Source organism: Staurois parvus, unplaced genomic scaffold (assembly GCF_062004578.1).
Source record: "Staurois parvus isolate SC_StPar_1 unplaced genomic scaffold, SC_StPar_1.0 ptg000361l, whole genome shotgun sequence".
NCBI lineage: Eukaryota > Metazoa > Chordata > Amphibia > Anura > Ranidae > Staurois > Staurois parvus.
In genome coordinates this window covers 808,050-831,806 of record NW_028318157.1, presented here as the reverse complement: position 1 = coordinate 831,806, position 23,757 = coordinate 808,050, and the positions used below count along the sequence as shown (strand labels likewise).

The 23,757-nt window shown below is 42.0% G+C and overlaps 1 protein-coding gene across 1 annotated transcript in view; it reads left to right on the top strand.

Moving 5' to 3' along the window:
- Positions 1 to 14,623: 14,623 nt before the first annotated feature.
- LOC149456473 (uncharacterized) overlaps positions 14,624 to 23,757 on the top strand; it is a 78,763-nt gene continuing 69,629 nt past the window's right edge. The window contains exons 1-2 of the mRNA XM_089684906.1: positions 14,624 to 14,857; positions 19,287 to 19,371. Of these exons, the coding sequence (XP_089541032.1) occupies positions 14,675 to 14,857; positions 19,287 to 19,371 (268 nt within the window). The 5' untranslated portion in view covers positions 14,624 to 14,674. The remainder of the gene's footprint in view (positions 14,858 to 19,286; positions 19,372 to 23,757) is intronic.

The window sequence follows — 23,757 nt, the reverse complement described above, 5'->3', positions numbered from 1 at the left end:
AACTGTTTGAAGATGGCAAACGCCAGTGAAGTGAGCAAGTTGGAGCAGTTTGTTTTTAACTGCTATTCTCTGCCCTTGCTGTAGAGTGAGTTGCCATAGGAACCCAGGTGTGTGAGCAGGCAGCAGAGTGACAAAAGCTAGACTGTGAGCTGAAAAATAAAAGTTGAAATGCATTTCTCACTCTATCAAGCTTGCCATGTGAACTTTTTAAATCTGATCAATCAATTGGTTAGTGTAATGTTTACTATCTTTACTCACTCCAAACACTCCACACAGTTACTCTGCCCACTCCATAAAGTTACTCTGCCCAGTCCAACCTTTTCACAGTTACTCCAGCCACTCCAACCACACAATAGATACTCAAGTCACTCCACCCAGTTACTCCGCCCACTCCAGTTGTAGACTACTGGTGGAGGCAAGAACACGTCACACAATTTCCCCAGAAATTGTAACTTTTCTAGTTGTATATAAAATGCACTTTTTATCTTTCAAAAAGTATTTTACAGTGCTAAACCTTTCATCTAATTTCTAAATTGCTGCATTTGTAAATTTCCAAAGCCAATATAAAGGAATAGTAGTGATCAAAAAAACTACTTGTGGGTTTAACGAACAATTTTTTTTGGTATAACTCTCCTTTAAGAGGGCGTGGCAGGGGGTGTGTCCTATACCTACATACTTTTGCTAATAGGTGTCCCTCGTTCCTATCTCAGAAAGCTGGGAGGTGTGGCTAAGTACATTCCAGGCGCATCAAAACAAAAGGTGTTCAAATTCTAATGCAGACCATAGACAGGTCGAAAATCGGCCGATTTTCACACCATTAGTGGGTTAATTGGTCGGCTGTTTTTTGGGGTTTTGGCACATTTTTTTTATTTGGTAAAGTTGGAAAATTCGCGGCCGATTTTGAATATCGCCCGATTTTCCCGGCAATGATGGGCAAATCGGCCGATCGTTTTACCGATAAAAAATCTACGCATGAGACGTGACCTGCAAGAAGAAGAAAAAGAAGAAGAAGAAAAAGAAGAATTCCAGTCGGCTATTATATTTTATATGAAAAGTCTTGCAATTGCAACAATGTATCTATTTGTATCCAAATAAAACCATCTGTATCCGAAATGGATACAAATGGATACATTGTTGCAATCGCAAGACCTTTTTCATGTAAAATATAATAGCGGAGCTCTCTGCAAGGGACAGAAGTAAAAATGCTGACTGTAGACGGGACAAAAATCGGCCGATTCTTTTACCGTTGGTGGTAACGGCGGCCGATTGAACGACCATTTTTTGTTTTTGTTTTTTTTTAAAAATGGCCGATTTTCGACCCATCTATGGCCTGCTTTAGGATGGCCATACATTATACAATTTTCTTGAGATTTTTGCTTTAGATTTTACCAACAACCATATAATATGAGGTCAAACCTAAACAACACTTTCAATTGTATCCAATTAGGCAGACCCTTGCACTACATAATTGAAGGTAAATCTAAATGAAATTGGGTGGAAATTGGACAGAAAATTGGAAGAAAATTGTATAGTGTATGGCCAGCCTAACAGTTCTTTATCTTTGTAAAGCAGCCACAGCCTGAGTAAAAAGCCTGCCCCTGCCAGCATGCTGCAGAGTGGGGCTCATGCTGTCTGTGTGAAATCAGCAATCTAATTGCAGAGGTTTGCCAATTTAGACCTAAAGCTCTGAGATCAGGAACACTTGCTGTATTGAACCCCTGAAAACAGATCACTTTTTCCATATACAGATCAAAAGTCCTAATCTACAGCTGCTGGCAGGAGACATATTTTTCTACGCAGACTGTTTCTGATTACAAGAAAAAACTCTAAGGCAGGCCATACATTATGCAATTTTCTTTCCTTCAGCTGCAGGTTGAAAGAAAGCATTGTTCAAATCCCCCATCATCAGCACAGTCAGTATTGATGGAGGAATCCCTCCCACTGCTCTGTTCTGACAGCAGGGGGGGGTTTCAAATGAAAGAAAAACAGACAGGCTGATTGTACTGAAGTCGATCGATAGATTGACATCTGTACAACCAGCCTGCCCATAGATGGATTGAAATTCGTCCGGTTCTTGCTGAACCAGCAGAATTCTGATCCATCTATGGACGTCTTAATGAATATGTAAACTGAACATTTCATATTCCTGATATGTGCCTGCTGTTCCATGTACCTATGTGAAGAAGTATCCTGTTCTCTTTGTACTGCTTCCTTTGTATGAAATCCCTGATTTTCCTGCCAGTCCCTCTGCGTTCCTATTAAAAACTGACCACACTAGGCATGAGAGCACAGTGTGGTCAATTCTCTAGCTGTTCTGGAGACTGAGCTTTCGCTCCAATGATCAGGCTACACCCCCCCCCCACACACACACACACACACACATACACACACACACGCACGCACGCAGCCATTCATTGGGAAGATTAGTGTGATGCTGTTTCTCCTTCCCCAGCTCCTATGCAGCTGAGAACAGAGGGTATGTGCTCACTTATTAAAAAAAGGGGAAAAAAGGTATTTGTAATGTTTTTATACCTATACACAAATGTTTTGCCTTTCATTTCTATTTTAACCACTTGCCCTCCTGAAGATTTACCCCCCTTCTTGACCAGGCCATTTTTTGCGATGCGGCGCTGTGTTACTTTAAGGCTGGGTTCACACTAATACGGTGCGGTATATCGCATGTGATTCACACAGGAACCTCACTGTATTCCTGTGCAAATCATATGCGAATTGTGTGCGGTGCGATTGGCACCATACATTTTGTATGGCTCAAATCGCACCATATCCGCACCAAAAAGGTGCAGGACCCTTTTTTGGTCCGTACTAGAATCAGTTGCATGAGTATTTACCCCTATGCGATCAGATTTTGCAGATCGCACCATGTTTTGCGGACCAATTTTGGGGCGTTGTTAACTTAACATACACACCCGCATCGGTTCGCATGAACGGGGTGTGATTGTGACGCGGTGCGGAATCCGCACAGAAAATGCTGCAAATTCCACAGCACATCAGTGTAACTGACAATTGTGTGATCATGCAACACTGCACCAAAGTGAAATGTATGTCCTTTTTTCCCCACAAATAGAGCTTTCTTTCAGTGGTATTTGATCTCCTGTGTGGTTTTTGGTGAACTATAAGCAAAAAAAGACCAACAATTTTGAGAAAAAAACTATATTTTTGCCTTTTTGCTATTAAACATATCCAGTAAAAAAATTTTAAAAATCAAATTTACTCATAAATTTAGGCCAAAATTTATTCTGCTACATGACTTTGCTACAAAAAAATATCCCAATACATGTAAATTAATTGGTTTACGTCAAAGTTATAGCGTTTACAAATGGCGGTATATATACTGGAATTTTTTATTTTTAAATAGTAATGGCGGTGATTGGCGACTTATAGTGGGACTGCAGCAGGCATTCTGACACTGGGGGGAACTGACTTGGTGTCACTGACATCCCCAGTGATACCAATACAGTGATCAGTGCTAATATAAAGCACTGACACTGTACTAATGGCACTGGGCAGGAAGGGGTTAACATCTGGGGTGATCAAAGGGTTAACTGTGTGCTGTTTCACTGTGTGCTGTGTCTGTGCTTTACACTGTAAGCACAGTGCTTTGTATGGCTCAGAGCCATACAAAGCAGTGTGCAGGAGCTGACGGGAGAGAGATGTGTTGTTCATACACAGGTCTCTCCCCTGTATGAGATACTCAGCGCTCACTGGGTGCCAGTGAGAAATCACCGACCGGGACCCACTGATTGACAGTAGAAGCTGCAAATGGCGGTGCAGGCAGGGTACATGCACGGAGCATGCACTCCCCTACCTGGAACTTCAAACTCATATATATATATATATATATATATATATGTGTGTGTGATTTTGCACACCTGTGCCGCCTGTAGCAATATCTCTGCTCTAGGGCGGCAAGGAAGAGGTTAAACTGAATGGGTTGTTCTACAAGGTGAGGGTTTAAGGGCTTGTACACACTACCTGCATTGACCTGCACTTTTCCACACTGGATAAACAGTAATTACTAGGGCAAAGAGAAAACAACTGTTTACACCGAAACACATGTTGGATGTGTGAAGCAATGCAGAAAAATGTTGCATTTCTCTGCAGCACATTGTATGGCATCGCATGTCACCGCACAGAATCGCAATGCACCGTGCTGCTGTGCAGTGACATAGATAAAGTGTAACTATGTGTGACTTCAAATAAAGCTAAAAAAAAAAAAGAAAGAAAAGGTAAGCAGCGAAATGTACTTTGCACCACTCCCTGCTGACACTGACACTAGTCGGCACAGTAAAACACTGGGGAGTTATTTACTAAAACTGGGGAGTGCTAAATCTGGTGCAGCTCTGCATAGAAACCAATCAGCTTCCAGGTTTTATTGTCAAAGCTTAATTGAACAAACTGAAGTTAGAAGCTGATTGGCTACCATGGACAGCTGCACCAGATTGTGAGTGCTCCAGTTATAGTAAATCTACCCTATTGCGTTCTACCGTGCGAGCTCCTGTGAACCTACAGTAGTCCAAAGCTGGCCATACATGTGTAGATTTTTGGACGAGAATATTTGCGGAAATACTTGTATGAAAATTCTTTGAACATTCAATGAATGGACGAATCTTGTCTTTTGCTTTTAGCGTTTGACTTTAAAATGAACATAATTTCTGAACGATAACCACATACACTGGCCGAAAATTTGTTTGATCGAGAAAAGATTTCCTTCCCGCCCCTTTGAATTTTCCTGTTACTGGTGTCGAAAAATGGACATCAATTTGACCTCACTAATGATTAGAAAATCAAATGAATATTCTTGAAGCAAAAGTTCTTAAATGAAAATCTATACGTGTATGGCCAGCTTTAGGCCAGGTTCACCTATTAGCATCTCTGAGCGGATGTTTGTCCTTTCCTTTGAATAGTACCTGCGGGACACGCACCATAAAGTCCCTGGCCTTTTTTCTAAAGGGTTGTAACTGGTTAAATAAACAAATATTTTTACAACAAAGTGTCTAAGGGCTCATGTACACGGGACGTTTGGAAAACACTTCTGAACGATGGAAAATGACTGCTGGAAAATGTAGGTTAAAAAACATCTGTTTAGCTGCATTTGCACACCGCGTTTATGCGTGTTTGCGTTTAGAAGAGTTTTTTAAAGATGACATCAGGAAACCTTCCAAAATGCCCAGAATACACTGAAAAACAGTAAAAAATGAACTATTTCAGACATTTTGAAAGGAATAGAGAGAGAGCAGAAGCAGAGAGAGCAGTATGTGTTGAGACCTGTCTTTTCTGGTTGTATTCACTATGGATCCCATCATGAGAATAATGCGGCATGTTCTACCATTTTTCCCTTCACACGAAACCTGGAACTGACTGCGCTGGTGTACCGGGTCCATTTGAATAGATGGAAAACGCTTTGCATGCATTTCTGATGACGAAAAAAGGCTCCAGACAGCATCTGGACATGGAACAGTTAAAAAACGCTTCTAAATGCAAACGCTTATAAACATGGTTAGCCGCGTTTACAAGCGATTGGTGTATGAAACGCTGATAAAATTTGGTGTGTTAAAAAAAACTACTGTAAACTCAACTGCCTGTAAATGACTGTAAATGACATAGTGTACATGTCCTAGATTGTAAACTCGAAAGAGCAGGGCCCTCGAACCCCTCGTGTATTGTTTTGTTACTGTATTGTCTCATGTTCTGTCCCCCACTATAATGTACAGCGCTCAGCAAACCTTTTGGCGCTATATAAATACTGTATAATAATAATAATAACATGGACACATAGGAAAACATTAGGGAGAGTTCAGGGACTGCTGAAAAAAACGCAGAAAAGCTCGTAAACGCCAGTTTATAAGCTGCAGTGTACATGAGTCCTAAATCAAAAAAAGTAAAGACATCTAAAAAAACATTGCAGAAAAATAAAAACAAATATCAACAGTTTCAGTGAAAAGAAATATAAACAATCTATTTGTACAATCTAATACTAGCTGCACACATTAGCTGCAATCATCAAGTTTACAAAGTATTTAAAAAAGAGTTACAAAGTGCTAGATACAAAGTAAAGTCTATGGAAATAAATACAATCATGTAGGCACTAATGCAGCTGATACACTAATATCCTGACACTACAAGAATGGTGGAAATGACCTTAATGGATTGAATGTCACAAGGAAGCCCTGTACTGGTCACATGACAGCGGGTCACCCTCCCCAGTGCCTCCAGCTGGATTTCCATTTATGGTCAGATCTGTAGTGAGCAAATGGTGTCTCCCCACCTCCTGATCCTTCCACCTTCCTACAAAGCTCCACAGTGTGCGATGTCTGACCTCTTGTGGATGCCAGAGAGATTACAGGGCCTTATGCCCTGTACACACGATAAGAAAATCGTACGAAAAAGTTTGCGGAACCACTAATCGAACGATTTTCTCTTCGTTGATGAGCAGGATGTTTTAACCGATAACGGTATTGTGAATGAAAAAATCCGGTTGAACAACAGTGAAAAATGTTGTTGTTTCACATACGAACGATCGATTTTCTGTGCGGTGGTATGACAGTCATACAAAAAAAAATCTATCAAGCGCTATCACGCATGAGCAGAAAAAGAAGATAACCCAGATGTTTATGTCCAAGGAATCTTCGTAAACACAAATGAAAAATCCAAATGTTAAAAGTAGATTGGCCTAATGAGATAATGAGACCAGAATTCTGCAGATTATATTTTATGTATCTCTATTTATGTATATAGGTAATGTAATAAACTATATTATACTCATTGCTGGTAATTGTTGTGTATATCGCTCGTCCTGGCCGGAAGGGCGTGGCTACAAGGTCACACGCACACTGCATCACTTCCACTTGTACAGAAGACGTCAACGTATTGCCTGACGAACAATTTTTTAGATTGGTTAATGTGGGCCACGATTTGGACCAACAAATGAACGCCTCTCGGTCTTCAGATGACCGATTAGTTGATTTTCTAATCGTGTATTCCCTCCTTTAGAGAGTACCCCTTACCCTAGGTTCACACCTAAGCGTTTTCTTCAGCGTTTTGCAGAAACGCAGTACAGTTCATTTAACATGATTTCCTACAGGACATGTTCACATCTCCGCGTTTTCGCCCGGTGCGGTTTTTGGAGAGGGTCAGGGACTTTTTTGAATGCAAAACATTGCATTTTTGGTTCTATAGACTTCAATGGGAACGCTGTAGAAAAGCATGTATTGCGGTTTTGCCACGTTTTGAGTTTAAAATCTTCCTAGCAACAAGAAAATAACAAAAAATAACACACACAACACAAAACACATCAAAAACATGGCAAAAACGCAAGTGCAAAACACAATGCAGAAATGCCTCAAACGCAACCTGCATAGGTGTGAACCTAGACTTACTCACTCTTCTGTATGCAATGTCATTAGACCAGTGGTTCTCAACCTTCCTAATGCAGTGACCCTTTAATACAGTTCCTCATGTTGTGGTGACCCCCAACCATAAAATTATTTACCCAGTAATTATAATTCATGAAGTGTCGTTTTACCTCCAATACTGCTGCTTTCAACACAGTAGCTGCTTTTAACAGAGTAGCTACTTTCAACACAGCAGCTGCTTTCTACACAGTAGCTGCTTTTAACAGAGTAGCTGCTTTCAACACAGCAGCTGCTTTCTACACAGTAGCTGCTCTTTACACATCGGAAATATGTGTTTTCTGATGGTCTTAAGGGACCCCTGTGAAAGGGTCGTTCGACCCCCAAAGGGGCCGCAACCCACAGGTTGAGAACCACTGCATTAGACGGTTCACAGCTTGTAGTGCCAACAATGTTAACCACTTCAAGTCCAGACACTTTCACCCCCTTCCTGCCCAGGCCAATTTTCAGCTGTCAGTGCTACCACACTTTGAATGACAATTGCACGGTCGTGCAACACTGTACCCATATGAATTTTTTAGCATTTTTTTGAGACAGATAAAAATTTATTTTGGTGGTATTTATTCAGTACTGGGATTTTTATTTTTTGCTATATGAATAAAGTTAAAAAATGTTGAAAAAAAAAGTATTTTTCTTATAAAATTTTGCAAATAAATAATCTTTCTTCATAAATCTTGGCCAAAATGTATCCAGCTATCTTTTTAGTAAAAAAAAAAAAAAAACCCAAATTAGTTTATAACCAAAAATTATAATTGTTCAAATTTTTTTGTACGTTTTTATTTTAGTTTTTTATATTATTACCACAGTGACACTGTACTACTTGTGGGGGTGGTGAAGATTTTTTTCTTCTTTTACACTGATTGCTTTTACACCCATAAAGACTGTAAAAGCAATCATTTTTCCTTCTCTCTGGCTGCATTCCTGCAGCCTTTGAGAAATACTGTGAGAGCTGTGATTGGTCACAGCTTGTCACATGGTACAAGGCTGTTGAATAGCCTTGTACCATGTGACCTCTGTGATCATTCACAGATTTCACAGGAAGTGACATCTTGTTTACTACTATTCATATTTTTGATCACCTGTGCGCTTTTTATTTTTCACGCTATAAATAAAAAAAGAACGAAAATTTTGAAGAAAAACAATATTTTTTACTTTCGGCTATAAAAAATATATCAAAGTTAGTCCTAAATTTAGGCCAAAATGTATTCTGCTGCATGTTTTTGGTAAAAAAAAAATCCTAATAAGTGTATATTGATTGCTTTGTGTGAAAGTTATAGCGTCTACAAACTATGGTATAGCTACTGCAATTTACGCCATTTTTTTTGCTAAACAGCGCTGCAATAGTTTAACTGACAATTGTGCGAATGAAATTCACGGTTTTTTTTACACAAATAGAGCTTTCTTTTGGTGGTATTTGGTCACCTATGTGCTTTTTATTTTTGGCGCTATAAACAAAAAAAGTTTTGAAAAAAAATTTGGGGGGGAAATAAACCCATATTTTTTCATTTTGGTCATAAAAAATATTTTAAAAAACTCAAATTTCATCATAAATTTAGGTCAAAATGTATTCTGCTACATGTTTTTGGTTAAAAAAATCCCAGTAATTGTATATTGATTGGCTAACGTCTACAAACTATGGTATAGATAATGGAATTTACACAGCTTATACTTTCTGACTGCTCATCGCATTTCTTAAGGTGCTAAAATACCAGGATAGTACAAACACTCCCAAACAACCCCTTTTCAGAAATTAGACACCCTAAGCCAGTGATGGCGAATCTTTTTGAGCCCGAGTGCCCAAAACTGCAACACAAAGCAACTTTTTTATTTCAAAGTGCCAACACTGCAATTAACCACTTGCCTACCTGGACGCATTGACAGACGGCACTGATCGGTGGCACTGCTGGGCATCATTGATGGGTGGCACTGATGGGCAGCACTGATGGGCGACACTGCTGGGCACTGACAGGTGGCACTGCTGGGCAGCACTGACAGGTGGCACTGCTGGGCAGCGCTGACAGGCGACACTGCTGGGCACTGATGGGTGACACTGCTGGGCACTGATGGATGACAATGCTGGGCATCATTGATGGGTGGCACTGCTGGGCAGCACTGATGGGTGACACTGCTGGGCAGCACTGACAGGTGGCACTGCTGGGCAGCACTGACAGGTGGCACTGCTGGGCAGCACTGACAGGTGGCACTGCTGGGCAGCACTGACGGGCGACACTGCTGGGCACTGATGGATGGCACTGCTGGGCATCATTGATGGGTGGCACTGCTGGGCATCATTGATGGGTGGCACTGATGGGCAGCACTGATGGGCGATACTGCTGGGCACTGACATGTGGCACTGCTGGGCAGCACTGACAGGTGGCACTGCTGGGCAGCACTGACAGGCGACACTGCTGGGCACTGATGGATGGCACTGCTGGGCATCATTGATGGATGGCATTGATGGGCAGCACTGATGGGCGACACTGCTGGGCACTGACAGGCGACACTGCTGGGCACTGATGGATGACACTGCAAGCAATCTCACCTCTGGCAGCGTCGGTGTGGCTTCCAACCCAGCAGCTCATTCCCATCCACGCTGAACACGTTGCCCCTGGCCCCGGAGCAGTGTGGGAGCAGTGTGGGAGCCTCTTCCTCTCTTCCGCGCCCATCCCCGGGTACATCACCCCTGGTGCCAGAGCCGCATTGGAGCCGTTTCCTCTCGTCCACGCCCACCCTGGCCCCAGAGACATGTGGGAAATGTAGTTTGATGGGGATCCAGTGTGGACGAGATCTGGATGGCCGGTCCATGCGCGCTCATCATCCTCTACTTCCTGGCGTGCCCACTGAGATGGCTCTGCGTGCCAGCTCTGGCACGCGTGCCATAGGTTCGCCATCACTGCCCTAAGCTATCTGCTGAGTGGCATATTGAGTCCATGGAAGATTTTTTTTTTTTCCACAAGTTTTTGGAAAATGACAAAAACATGTTTTTTTTTAATACAAAGTTGTCATTTAAATTATATATTTCTCACACAAGCCATGGGTATATGTAGAATTACACCCTAAAATACATTCTGCTACTTCTACCAAGTATGGGGATACCACGTGTGTGAGACTTTTTGGGAGCCTAGTCACATACAGGAGCCTGAAATCCAATGACAGTTTCGGAGGCCCTGACATGCCAGGATAGCACCAAACCCCCCCCCCCCAAATGACCCCTTTTTGGAAAGTAGACACCCCAAGAAATTTAAAAAGAGGCATGGGGAGTATTTTGCAGATCTATTTTTTTCTCACAAGGATTTACAATATAAAAAAAGAAAAGAAAAAATATGTTTTTGTTTTCTTTCTTCATTTTCCAAAAACTTGTGGTAAAAAAAAAAAAATTCTTCTATTGATTCAACATGCCTCTCAGCAAATAGTTTGGGGTGTCTACTTTCCAAAAAGGGGTCGTTTTTGGGGGTGGGGGCATTTTATGCCCAGCATTAGAAGTTTATGCCACACATCATTCACTCTTCAAACCACCTGAAGACCAAGCCTTTTCTGACACACACATGAAAAAATCTGTACTTTTTGCTAGGAAATTACACTGAACCCCCATTATAATTTTTTTTAAAGCAGGCACCCTAGTGAATAAAATGGTGGGTGCTGCAATTTTTTATGTCACATAGTTTTTCAAATGCAAATTTTTTGAAAAAATATTTTTTTTAATTTTAATGCACAAAAACACAATATATTGGCCAATTATTTGGTAAAATATAAAAGATGATGGTATGCCGAGTAAATAGATAACAAACATGACATGCTTTAAAACTGCGCATGCCCTGTGCAACAGCGACAAACTACATACATTTTTTAATATCCATAGGCAACACTTTAAAAGCCTTTACAAGCTACCATTTTGAATTTACAGAGGAGGTCTAGTGCTAGAATTACTGCCGTTGATCTGGTGTTCATGGCGATACTTCACATGCATGGTGCAAGCGCTGTTTACATAACAGCATAGGGTCAAAACTGTTAAGGACTCATCAACGTAGATTTTTTTGCTGGGGAGTATAGACCTCTGCAAATTTTTTGGTTAAGGTGATTTACGAGGGGCCGAATTTTGTAGAGCCTGTAAAATTTAGGGTTACCCCAAGGACGACAGAGTGTGTTGTCGTTGAAATGCATAAAACACATTATACTCTCATATCTATGCCTGGCCACGGCAGCAGAGAACATGGGCATATGATGAATTGGGTCTGTGGACCAAAACAACCGCAATTAATTTTTTTTAGTAATGCCCATGTTGAGGGTTAGACCCCCAAATTCGGAAACCGTAATGGGTTTCCATGCGAATGGTCTGGCAAGGTTTGAATTTGGGTTGGCGTCGATAAATTGTTGTGCATATAAATTGCTTTGATCCACAATCAACGCATACAGATATTCCGTGAAATACAGCTCCAAAAAATCAAGGGGAGTAGTTAAATTTGCTGTTTCCACCTGAATTCCGGGTTGGTCAGTGAATGGGGGAAGTACGGGTGCTGCAGAATTTGTGGGCTGCCAATCGGTATTTGCAAGCACATCCAGAAGGATACTAGGGGCTCTACAGGCCTGTGTGCAAATTCTTGGTGGTTGCGGGACTATACTTGTGCTTCTACTGCACTTATGGGACTCGCCACGCCACCAAGTGACACTGCAGTGCTGGTATGTGAAAGACTAGGATGTACTAGGCTGCTGGTGCTCGCCAGTTCAGCAAAAGGTAGAACGGCACTAGTACTGGCACTCTGCTGCAAGTGCTAGCAGAGATCAGGCTTGATGCTGCGAACACTGTGGTTTTGTGTGTAATGTATCAAGTGACAGTGACCTACTGACACTGCACTTGCTGGGGGAGAAGGGGGGGGTAAGCATAGGGGCTAAACGCAGGTGCTGGCAGGTGCCGGGGCTGATTCCCCTAACTCTGTTTTTTAGAACACTATACTAATGTGAACGCTGGTATAGTGCTGATCTGATCAAAGATAATGATCCGTTCAGACACTATACTAGCAATGGAGGTTTATTGTGTATGAGCATCTTCCTGGCAATCAAGGGGTTAAATGTTATTACTGGTGTACTGACAGGAAATCTGAGGCTATCTGGGAGGGGTGTGAAAACCACAGGAGCGCAAATTGTGAATATATATGTGATTTTGCACACCCGTGCCGCCCTGCAGCAGTATTTCTGTTATAGGATAGTCAGGAAGCAGTTAAAGAAGCGGTTTGCGTTATGGCGTTGCATTACTTTAGCTGACAATTGCGCGATCATGCAACGCTGCACCCAAATTAAATTTATGTCCTTTTTTCCCATGAATTGAGCTTTCTTTCAGTGGTATTTGATTGCATTTTCGTTTTTTATTTTTTTGCGTTATGAAAAAAAAAAGGCTGAAATTTTTGAAAAAAAAAACAATATTTTGGACTGTTTGCTATAAAACATGTCCAGTAAAAAAAATGTAAAAATCAAATTTTGTCATAAATTTTAGGAAAATTAGGACAAAATGTATTCACCGACATGTCTTTGCTAAAAAAAAAATCCCAATACATGTAAATTAACTGGTTTACATGAAAGTTATAGCGTTTACAAATGGTGGCATAAATACTGGAATTTTTTTTATACTAATTTTTTATACTATACTTTTTATACTAATAATGGCGGCGATCAGTGACTTATGGCAACGATCAGCAACTTATAGTGGGACTGCAGCAGACATTTTGACACTGGGGGGAACTGACATGGGGTCACTGACATCCCCAGTGACACCAATACAGTGATAAGTGCTAAAAAAAAAAATCACTGACAGTGTACTAATGGCACTGGGGAGGAAGGGGTTAACATGAGGGGCAATCAAAGGGTTAACTGTGTGATGGGAATGTTTTACTATGGGGCGGGGCATGCTTCACTGTAAGCACACTGATCAGGATGGCTCTGCTCAGCCATCCCGAGCAGTGTGCCCAAACTGACAGGGAGGAGGGCTGTTGGTAAACAATGCAGCCCTCCTCCCTGTCAGAGATCGCCAGTAAGTACTGGGCGCCAGCGGGTAATCACTGGCCGGGACCCGGTGATTGACACCCGGGCCGCAATCACGATGCGGGTAGGGCACACACGCACCTTGCGCTCCCCCTACCCGTAAAATGCAGAATCACGTATATCTACACATGATCCTGCTTACAGGGGCTGCCCTGTAGCAGTAAATCGACTGTGAGCAGTCCTACAGCGGTTAGTGTCAGTTAGTGGCAGTTGTAATTAGAATCAGTGTTAATGTCATTGTGTCTTTTAGTGTCAATGTCAGTGTCAGTTAATGTCAGTGTGTCTGTTAATGTTAGTGTCAATGTTAGTGGCAGTTAATGTCAGTGTGTCTGTTAATGTTAGTGTCAATGTTAGTGGCAGTTAATGTCAGTGTGTCTGTTAGTGTCAATATCAGTGTCAGTTAATGTCAATGTGTCTGTTAATGTTAGTGTCAATGTCCGTGTTAGTTAATGTCAGTGTGTCTGTTAGTGTTAGTGTCAATGTCAGTGTCAGTTAATGTCAGTGTGTCTGTAAGTGTTAGTGTCAATGTCAGTGTCAGTTAATGTCAGTGTGTCTGTTAATGTTAGTGTCAATGTCAGTGTCAGTTAATGTCAGTGCTAGTAGCAGTGTGTTTTCGGTAAGAAAAACAGGTTTTATATTTAGTGTCAGTGCAAGTGTTATTGTGTTTGGGGAAATAAATAAAATGTGTACTATTGGCCCTACTACAAGTACAAAGAACAAATAACACACACATACTGTATTTGGCATCGCCACGATCATCAGGAGTAGAATTTATTTTGCAGGTTTTTTGGTGGTGTCACATAATAATGGCACACAAATATACAGCTAAAGTTTAAAAAATATATTTTTGTTTCACTCTTTTGGACCAGTTTTCTTTTAATAATAAAATAAAAAGATATCTATTTACCACCAAATAAAAGTCCAATCTGTCCTTATAAAAAACCAAGGTATTAATCCACCTGGGTACACTAAGTAGTTGCGATGATATGTACAGTTATACCAAAACATGTCAAAGTTGCAAAATTGAGCTTGTGCATTGAGGTTTGTTTTGAGCGTGGTCAGGAAGGGGTTAATGCGTATCCTGCCAACAACTAGGACCTCTGTTGCGTGATTTTGACTGACGCCATCTACTGGTCAGTGACACAGCACATTTCTGAACAGTGAAACGAAAGCAAGAAGAGATCCGGACGTGTGCAGTTGTCAACATAGTTATGTCTTCTAATCATAGTATTAAAAGTTCATTACTTCAGGCCTTCTCCTGGATTTGGTGCAATATTCACTCTCTGTATGTTTGGATGATTGGCAGACTGATGGATTCTAAGAAGATAGAGCCTAAGAATGAAGAATGTCAGAAGACCCATGTACAATCTGAAGGAAGCTCCAGACGGGAAATGGTAGGTGAACTTTCCGAGAAGGCAGGGAACAGCTTGAGTTTTCTGAAAGTGAACTAGACCTTATAATCACGTTACCATAGCTTGTTAACCTCCTCGGCGTTATGATTATTTCCGATTTTTTGTGCTAAAAGCGGTACCATTTTTTTGCATGGAAATATGTAGTTTTTTATTGTAGGCTGTAATTTTTAGGAATAACTCACTGAAATCTGTATGAACAAGAGTCTAGTGAACATCCCGGGTAGGATAAAATTTGAAACACGAAATCATAAATTATAATTTAATAAATAATCCTAAAAAATAATGATATAATAATAATAAATTTAATTCAATAATATAATCAAACCAAAAACACTGAAATTTGAAATACAGAGGCAAATTTGCACATCGCTGAGCAAAGTCGCAAAATCGTTTTCAGTGTCTGATGACGAATTTCCCCACGAATCATTATCACTCAATTCTGCAAGTGGTTCTGATTTACTATCGCTGTTCTCTAGCTGGTCTAAAACTGCTTTTGACGTAAAGGGACGCTTTTTGGACGCCATAGACTTTTCTAAGTTTCCAGGCAGAAAGAACAGTCAAAATGCAGGCAGGGCACAGGACAAAGCAGTAGGGACAAAATATATGTGAAATGCATTGAAACAGCAATGTTTTACTATGTAATAATCATTTAAAAAAAAAATAAAATTTTTAAAAAATTGCAAATTTGCCGCCGTACCTCCCGACGTCACAGGGACCGGAACACGGAAGCCGGATGCCGGCATCGGCCGGAGGAGATGGCCGGGGACGCTGCAGGGGACACATCGCGGGAGCGAAGGACAAGGTAAGTGATGCAGGGACTCCCTGAGCAACGCCGCATAGTAAGCCCAAATGTAGCTCGGGGTTACCGCTCTTGGTACTCAAATTTTACCCCGAACTACACTCGGGAATACTGCTAAGGAGGTTCAAGGATTGGTCCACCCAAAACTGATTGCTTCCAGTATTGGCAGATCCCGATGTTTTTTTTTTTTTAAATATATTTCTCTGGGACGTAGTGAGATCTCTGTGCCCCTGATGTGGACAATCATGACGGGGGCCCACTTTTCCTGATGGATTTTTTATTTATTTATTTTCAATAGAGAGAATGAAGGATATGCTGGATTACAGGTGGGAGCGCCTGAAAAATTGTCCAGATGGACATGGATGTTATTCTTTTTGGGAATTCAAGACATTAAAGAGGCCAGAGGTTTAAGAAACGTACACAAGTTGAGAAAATCAAATGAAAAATACCACTTTCGGAGCGATCGTCCGTACATGGCTTTCGAGAGCCCATCACAATAGTTCATGCGACCATATCTGAAGGGACAAAGGCAAATATTATTATTATTATACAGTATTTACATAGCGCCAACGGTTTGCTCAGCGCTGTACATTATAAATATGTGTCTCATATGATAAAAGAACAAACGATTTTCATTTATTCAGTACAGTAGTCATCCGGGAAAAAAAACAAAGACCAAGACCATGTGTGCTCAAAAACAAAAGAATACATTACAATACAATACAATACAATACATTGTTTCACTTCCAAAGTTGTATTCGGTCATACAAGAATTTTTGTAACTTTAGTAACTTCTTCATTTTTGTTATGAGGCTAGCATGCAAGAAAAAACATGGATGATCATTTGTCCGATATTCTCATCATGTTTACGGGGCTTAACTTATCCCATCAGGCTCCATAACTAACTGAATTATCACTTTTGGGTGTCCCAATGCTTTTCATTTGTTGAGTTTTAAAAGGATTGCTTCATGTTTTTTTTAATTATTTTAATTGAAGCTGCAGTACGAGTATGTCATTAATGCCTCTTATATTCACTTTGTATGTAAATTCTATCTTTGACCCATAAGTGTGTTTGTTGAAGCTGGTCTAGCAGGTTTTCTCAGTATATGGAAAAAAACATAACTAATTTCATGCTTGTCAGGTGTTAGAAAGATTAGGGAATGACCTAAAGTGATATTAAAGGTTCAGATTTTTTTTAATAATGAACATGTTATACTTACCTGCTCTGTGCTCCTGCCCCCTGCTGAGTGCCCCCAGAGCAAGCTGCTTGCTCTTGGGGCCCTCATGTTTGCTCGCTCCTTAGCTACTTCTGCGTGTCCATAAGACACAGAGTGTGACTTTGCTCCATCCCCTGCTCCCTCTTCACTCACTGTGATTGATAGCAGTGGGAGCCAATGGCTCCTGATGCTGTGTCTCAGCCAATGAGGAGAAAGAAACCTGATAGAGCTGCAGCTCTCATGTGCCTCTCTGGATTGAGATTGGGCTACGGTAAGTATTGAGGTGGCTGCGGGGAACCTGCACTGTGAAGGTTTTTCATCTTCATGCCTAGAATACAAGAAGCTAAAAAGCCTTCATCCTTTACAACCACTTTACCTAAATACATCATTATGTTCTCTCTCCATCTACCTATTCTGCTCAGTCACTGTGAGCTGACTGCCTCACTCCCCCCATATGAAGCACGGTGCCAATCACCGAGCACCAGTGCTCTCACATGGAGTATGTTTCATGCTCCTCCATAGGAAAGTAGCAAATGCAGCAGGGGAGAAAAATATAGCTGAGCAAAATTTGCTGAGTGACCAATCCATACCTAAATGATTAATTGCACAAAAGCACAGGTAGTGGGGAAAGTAAACGTGCAGTTGATAGAGTGACTTTTTTTTATAGTCAGATAGAAAATATTTTTTTTTTACATTTCTTCAGTTACTTCCTGGTTGCCTGGCCTAAGCAAATGATGTCATACATCCCAAGAATCTTCAGGAGGGGAGGAGGGGCTTTATCAGCTAAGTACACCCTCCTGCCTGCATGCCTGAGCTATGGGCAGATGGATTCCAGGAAGTAAATGCTACACGACTCATCTGCCCTTGCTCAGCTAGAAAACTAGGGTTTTTTTTTTACATTTCTACAGTTACTTCCTGGTTGTCTGGCCTAAGCAAATGATGTCATACATCCCAAGAGTCTTCAGGAGGGGAGGAGGGTCTTTATCACCTAAGTACACCATCCTGCCTGCATGCCTGAGCTAAGGGCAGATGGATTCCAGGAAGTAGATCCTACACGAATCATCTGCCCTTACTAGGGGTTTTTTTTCAAAGTGATTTCTCAGCAAAATAATGCATGAAGACATGGATGGATGGGTGAGTCTGCTTTGAATAATGAAAAGGATAAGTTCACCTTTTGGACAAAAATATTAAATGCACCTTTTTTTGAAGGTATAAAAATGTGCATTTATTATTTTGGTCCAAAGGAGCCTGTAAAGCATTGCACCAGTGATCAATAGATTGTTGATGCCATGCAGGTCTCCTGCAGACCTGTCAGAATATGTGCTTGCAGTATGGTCAAGCAGATATTCGGACAGGAAGAATGAATGAACTACCACGGGGCTCCACAGCACCATGATAGCTCATTGAAAACTACAAGCTGACAGCCACTAAGGCTGTAGGGACGTGCAAGCACTCATTCACAGAACACTGAGAATGAGTGACAAGGCCATGTGAGCGGAGTGGCAGGCGCTGTGGTGGCTATGGGAACAGTAGTTCATTGAAAACTACAAGATGACAGCCACTAAGGCTGTAGGGACATGTAGGCACTCATTCACAGAACTCTTTGAATGAGTGGCAAGGCCGTGTGGGCGGAGCAGCGGGCGCTGCGGTGGCTATGGGAACAGTAGTTAATTGAAAACTACAAGATGACAGCCACTAAGGCTGTAGAGACTTGTAGGCACTCATTCACAGAACGCTTTGAATGAGTGACGAGGCCGTGTGGGCGGAGCAGCGGACGCTGCGGTGGCTATGGGAACAGTAGTTCATTGAAACCTATGAGCTGACAGCCAATAAAGCTGTAGGGACTTGTAGGCACTCATTCACAGAACTCTTTGAATGAGTGGCGAGGCCGTGTGGGCGGAGCAGCGGGCGCTGCGGTGGCTATGGGAACAGTAGTTCATTGAAACCTACGAGCTGACAGCCAATAAGGCTGTAGGGACTTGTAGGCACTCATTCACAGAACTCTGAGAATGAGTGACGAAGCTGTGTGGGCGCTGCTGCGGCTATGGGAAAATGTTACATGTTCCACCCTAAAAACAGGTGGAACATATAACATGTTCCAAAGGTGGACTTATCCTTTAAATAGCTTTTTGGGTTTGTGGGGCTCAGATGCAGTGCAGTTCTGCTTTAAATACATTTAGTACAAAATACTTGATAGTACAGGTCAGCTTTCCTTCAAAAAAAATAAAGCATCAGGAAGCCCAAACCTAACAAACAGAATTTTCCATATCAACAGTAATTTATGACTAAACAGCCTGACTGCGATGCATCTCTCAGTGTGACTGCTAACATGAAAGCAACATAACTTCTATTATGACACATTTTTAAGGTATGTATATTTTTTTTTCTTTTGTAGGAGTCTGAGGACACAGTAGATTTTCCTGGTAATGACTCAAACAATGACTCGATTCCCGTCAATGTGCTACAAGCTCTGGAAGGAGGTATAGTGCCTAGAAAATAAAGTGACAGTAAATAATGTTTTCTGCTATTATTATGTTTACTATACACTGTAAATCTTTGAGGCCCAGTTTACTGTACATTTGTGTGGTGAATAAATGCACATATGTTAATGTGTGTTGCATTAGGGTAACCCAATAAAATAAAGGGCTTCCAACACACCAAAACGTATCAAAATTAAGATGTTCATAGAAATAACTATGCATGTGCATTGTCTTACCCTAGGTTCACAACTAAGCGTTTTCCGCAGCGTTTTGCAGAAACACACAGCAGTCCATTTAACATGATTTCCTTTAGGACACTTCATATCTCCGCGTTTTCATCCGGTGCGTTTTTTGGAAAGGGTCAGGGACTTTTTTGAACGCAAAAAGTTGTGTTTTTGGTTCTATAGACTGCAATGGAAACCCTGCAGAAAAGCATGTATAGCGTTTTTGCCACATTTTTGATGCCTTTTGCATATTAAATCTGCCTAGCAAAAAGAAAAAAAACCACATCAAAAACGCAGCACAAACTTGTCAAAAACACACGTGCAAAAACGCAAAATGCATCACAAAACACACTGCATAAACTGATCAAACGCAAACTGCATAGGTGTAAACTGGTTGCCCCAGTGGTTGCCCTTGACCTTTGCACACCTCTGACACTTTGGGTTCAGACATATTTCAACAGTAAAAAATGACAATGCAAGAGACCCAATTCTTTAGTAACACCTCTATATTAGGCTCATTCAAAAGAGTAGACCACAGAATGAAGGTTTAGGAGGTACATCCCCAGTTAATGCATAAAAGCAAAACACTGATAAAATGGAAATAACCAAATAGCAACGATTAACAGATTATACAGTCCCAAATACAAATACATTGTAACTATGTTGCAACACCAGCAGCAGGAGGGGGAAGAAAAGGCTCACTGACCTATCCGCTCCCTCTGGGCCATCAGTGTCACAATAGGGAATGCAACGATACAGTGAAAGAAATAAGTATTTGATCCCCTGCGGATTTTGAATATTTGCCCACTCACAAATAAATGATCAGTCTAAAAATCGAATGGTAGGAGTATTGTAACACTGAGAGACAGAATAGCAACAATAAATTCAAAAGAAATGAATGTCTAACATATTATGCACTGATTTGCATGTTCATGAGGGAAATAAGTATTTGGTCCCCTTCACAAAACATGACTTAGTACTTGGTGGCAAATCCCTTGTTGGCAATCACAGAGGTCAGACGTTTCCTGTAGTTGGCCAATAGGTTTGCACACATCTCAGGAGGGATTTTGGCCCACTCCTCTTGGCAGATCCTCTCCAAGTCTTTAAGGTTTGGTGGCTGACATTTGGCAACTCAAACTTTCATCTCCCTCCACAGTTTTTCAATCGGATTAAGTTCTGGAGACTGGCTAGGCCACTTCAGGACCTTAATGTGCTTCTTCTTGAGCCACTCCTTTGTTGCCTTGGCCATGTGTTTTGGGTCATTGTCATGCTGGAACACAAATCCACCATCCATTTTCAATGCCCTGGCTGAGGGAAGAAGGTTCTCACCCAAGATTTGACAATACATTGCCCTGTCCATTATCCCTTTTGATGGGGTGCAGTTGTCCTGTCACCTTAGCAGAAAAACGCCCCCAAAACAGAATGTTTCCACCACCATGTTTGACAGTTGGGATGGTGTTCTTGGGGTCATAGGCAGCATTCCTCCTCCTCCTAACACGGCGAGTTGAGCTGATGCCAAAGAGCTCAATTTTGGTCTCATCTGACCACAACACTTTCAACCAGTTCTCCAGATGTTCAGTGGCAAACTTCAGACGGGCCTGGCCATGTGTTTTCTTGTGCAAAAGGACCTTGCGGGCACTGCAGGATTTCAATCCTTGTCGGCGTAGAGTGTTACCAATTATTTTCTTGGTGACTGTGGTCCCAGCTTCATGGAGATCATTGACAAGATCCTCATGTGTAGTTCTGGGATGATTCCTCACTGTTCTCATGATCATTGACACTCCACGAGGTGAGATATTGCATGGTGCACTAGACCTAAGGAGACTGACAGTTGTTTTTTGTTTCTTCCATTTGTGAATGATTGTACCAACTGTTGTCACTTTCTCACCAAGCTGCTTGGCGATAGTTTGGTAGCCCAGTCCAGCCATGTGTAGGTCTACAATCTTGTCCCTGACATCCTTGGACAGCTCTTTGGTCTTTGCCATGGTGGAGAGTTTGGAATCTGATTGTTTGATTGCTCCTGTGGACAGGTGTCTTTTATACAGGTAACAAAATTAGATTAGCAGCACTCCCTTTAAGAGACTGCTTCTAATCTCAGCTTGTTACCTGTATGTAAGACACCTGGTAGCCAGAAATCCTGCTGAACGATAGGGGATCAAATACTTATTTCCCTCATGAACATGCAAATCAGTGCATAATTTGTTAGACATGCATTTCTTTTGAATTTTTTGTTGCTATTCTGTCTCTCAGTGTTACAAAACACCTACCATTCGATTTTTAGACTGATCATCTCTTTGTGAGTGGGCAAACAATCACGTTTTTGGCTGTAACATGACAAAATTTGATTTGATGTGATAGGAGCCGTTGTCTTCTGCTAGCAATGGTGGGGCCCATATACAGTAGTGAGTAATGGTAATTCAATGAAGATAACTGATAGACTGTGGTACTGCTCAAACCAAAGATCTCTTGGTAGTGAGGTGTAAAGGTGTCTTCATGCAGTGTCCTTAAAGTGTTGTCGGAAATAGGTTTTGCATATGCCTGCGCACCAATCCCATAGATAGCAGTAGCTAGCAATCTTTCTTTTGAGGAGAATGGCAGTCCCCCTGTGTTCAGCTCTGAATCCTGCACCAAGTGAGTGAGCCACTTCCTTGCTGTAGAATATATCTGCTCTCTCAGGTTCCCCAGCTCTGAAAGTTGTAGTTCAATCAGCACTCAGGAATATAGGATGTATTGGCTATAGGACTACAGGTCCCAAGATCATCTGCTGTCAGAAGAACTGGATCCACTATGCTAACAAGAAGTGATGTAGGAGTCCCAGTACTGGGCACTAGGGGGAAAAAAGGATTAACCATAGCCTCATCTGTAAATGTCCCTGAATGGCATAATGATATAGCCAGCACCTGGCTACACATGTAATGTGTGCTGACACAATGCATGGATGTAAATCATGTGTCAAACACAAGGCCATTTCATGTGGTCCTCACACCCAGGGCTTCTTTTCAGCCGGATTGTGGCAGAGGTCCATTCCGCCACCTCTGACTCTTGCCCTTCGCTGCTCGCTCACCACTGTCACTTGTAAACATAGAAACCTTCTGTGTTTACAAAGACAGCCTTCCTCTCACAGATCCTTGCCTGCCCTGCACTCACGGTGGGGACAAGTGAGATGCACATGCAAGTGCAGTGTGGGTTGGGGCATCACGCGGTAAGCTGCACCGTGATCTCCTGTTGCACAGATGCCGACCAATAATCTCCCTGCAAGAGAGAGAGGCAGAGCTGCCTAAACTGCCGAGCTGGGCTGGGTAGGTGAGATGTGAAGAAGCTTTTGGGGGGCAACAGACGAGGGCTGTGGAGGAAGATGTTTGCAGAGGCGAGGGATAGGGGAGAGTGGTGCAGAGGTCAGAGCAGAGGAGGTGTCAGGAAAGTACTCACCGCTGATGGTGCTGGGGCTCACCTGCTGTGTGGGCTGCAGTATCAGTTCTCACCAGCGGGTGCTTTTCAGCAGCCAGGATCTCACTCCTGCAATCAAGCCATCGTCTGAGGCTGATTGCAGGAGGTGTATTTAATCAGTACCATGCCTGCAAGCAAGTGCTTTGGTGTTTTCCCATGAGTCCCTGTATCTGCATCCTGTTGTCTACCTGCCTGATCCCCCTGCTTCACTCTGACTCTGATAGAACTCCGCCTACACCGACCCCGGCTATTCCTGAGCATTCTCCTGCCTGCTCCTTTTGTACCTTATCCGCCCAATTGATCCTGACCCGGCCTGCCAGACCGTTCTACTTCTCCAGCTCTGTCTATGCCTGTGTTGCTGAGCATCTACTTAGTAGTTGAAGGTTTGGTTTTGGTTGCGTTTCTGTATATTGGTGTAAGCTCTTAATAAATTATATTATTACATCATTCCTGCAGTCTGCTATTCCCTGTGTCAGTCCACACGTCTCTGGTCATATCCGGATCCTTGACAGGAGGGGTGGAAGCGACATGTGTCCTAAACCCTGCACTCTATATGTAATGCATTCCTCAACCCTGCACTCTCTACACAGTGCACCCCAGAACTGTGCACCCTGTATGCAGCACACCCCTGAAACTGCACTTTGTACATAGCATGCCCCTAAAACCTACACTCTGTACATAGTACACTCCAGAACCATACACTCTGCACGCAGCA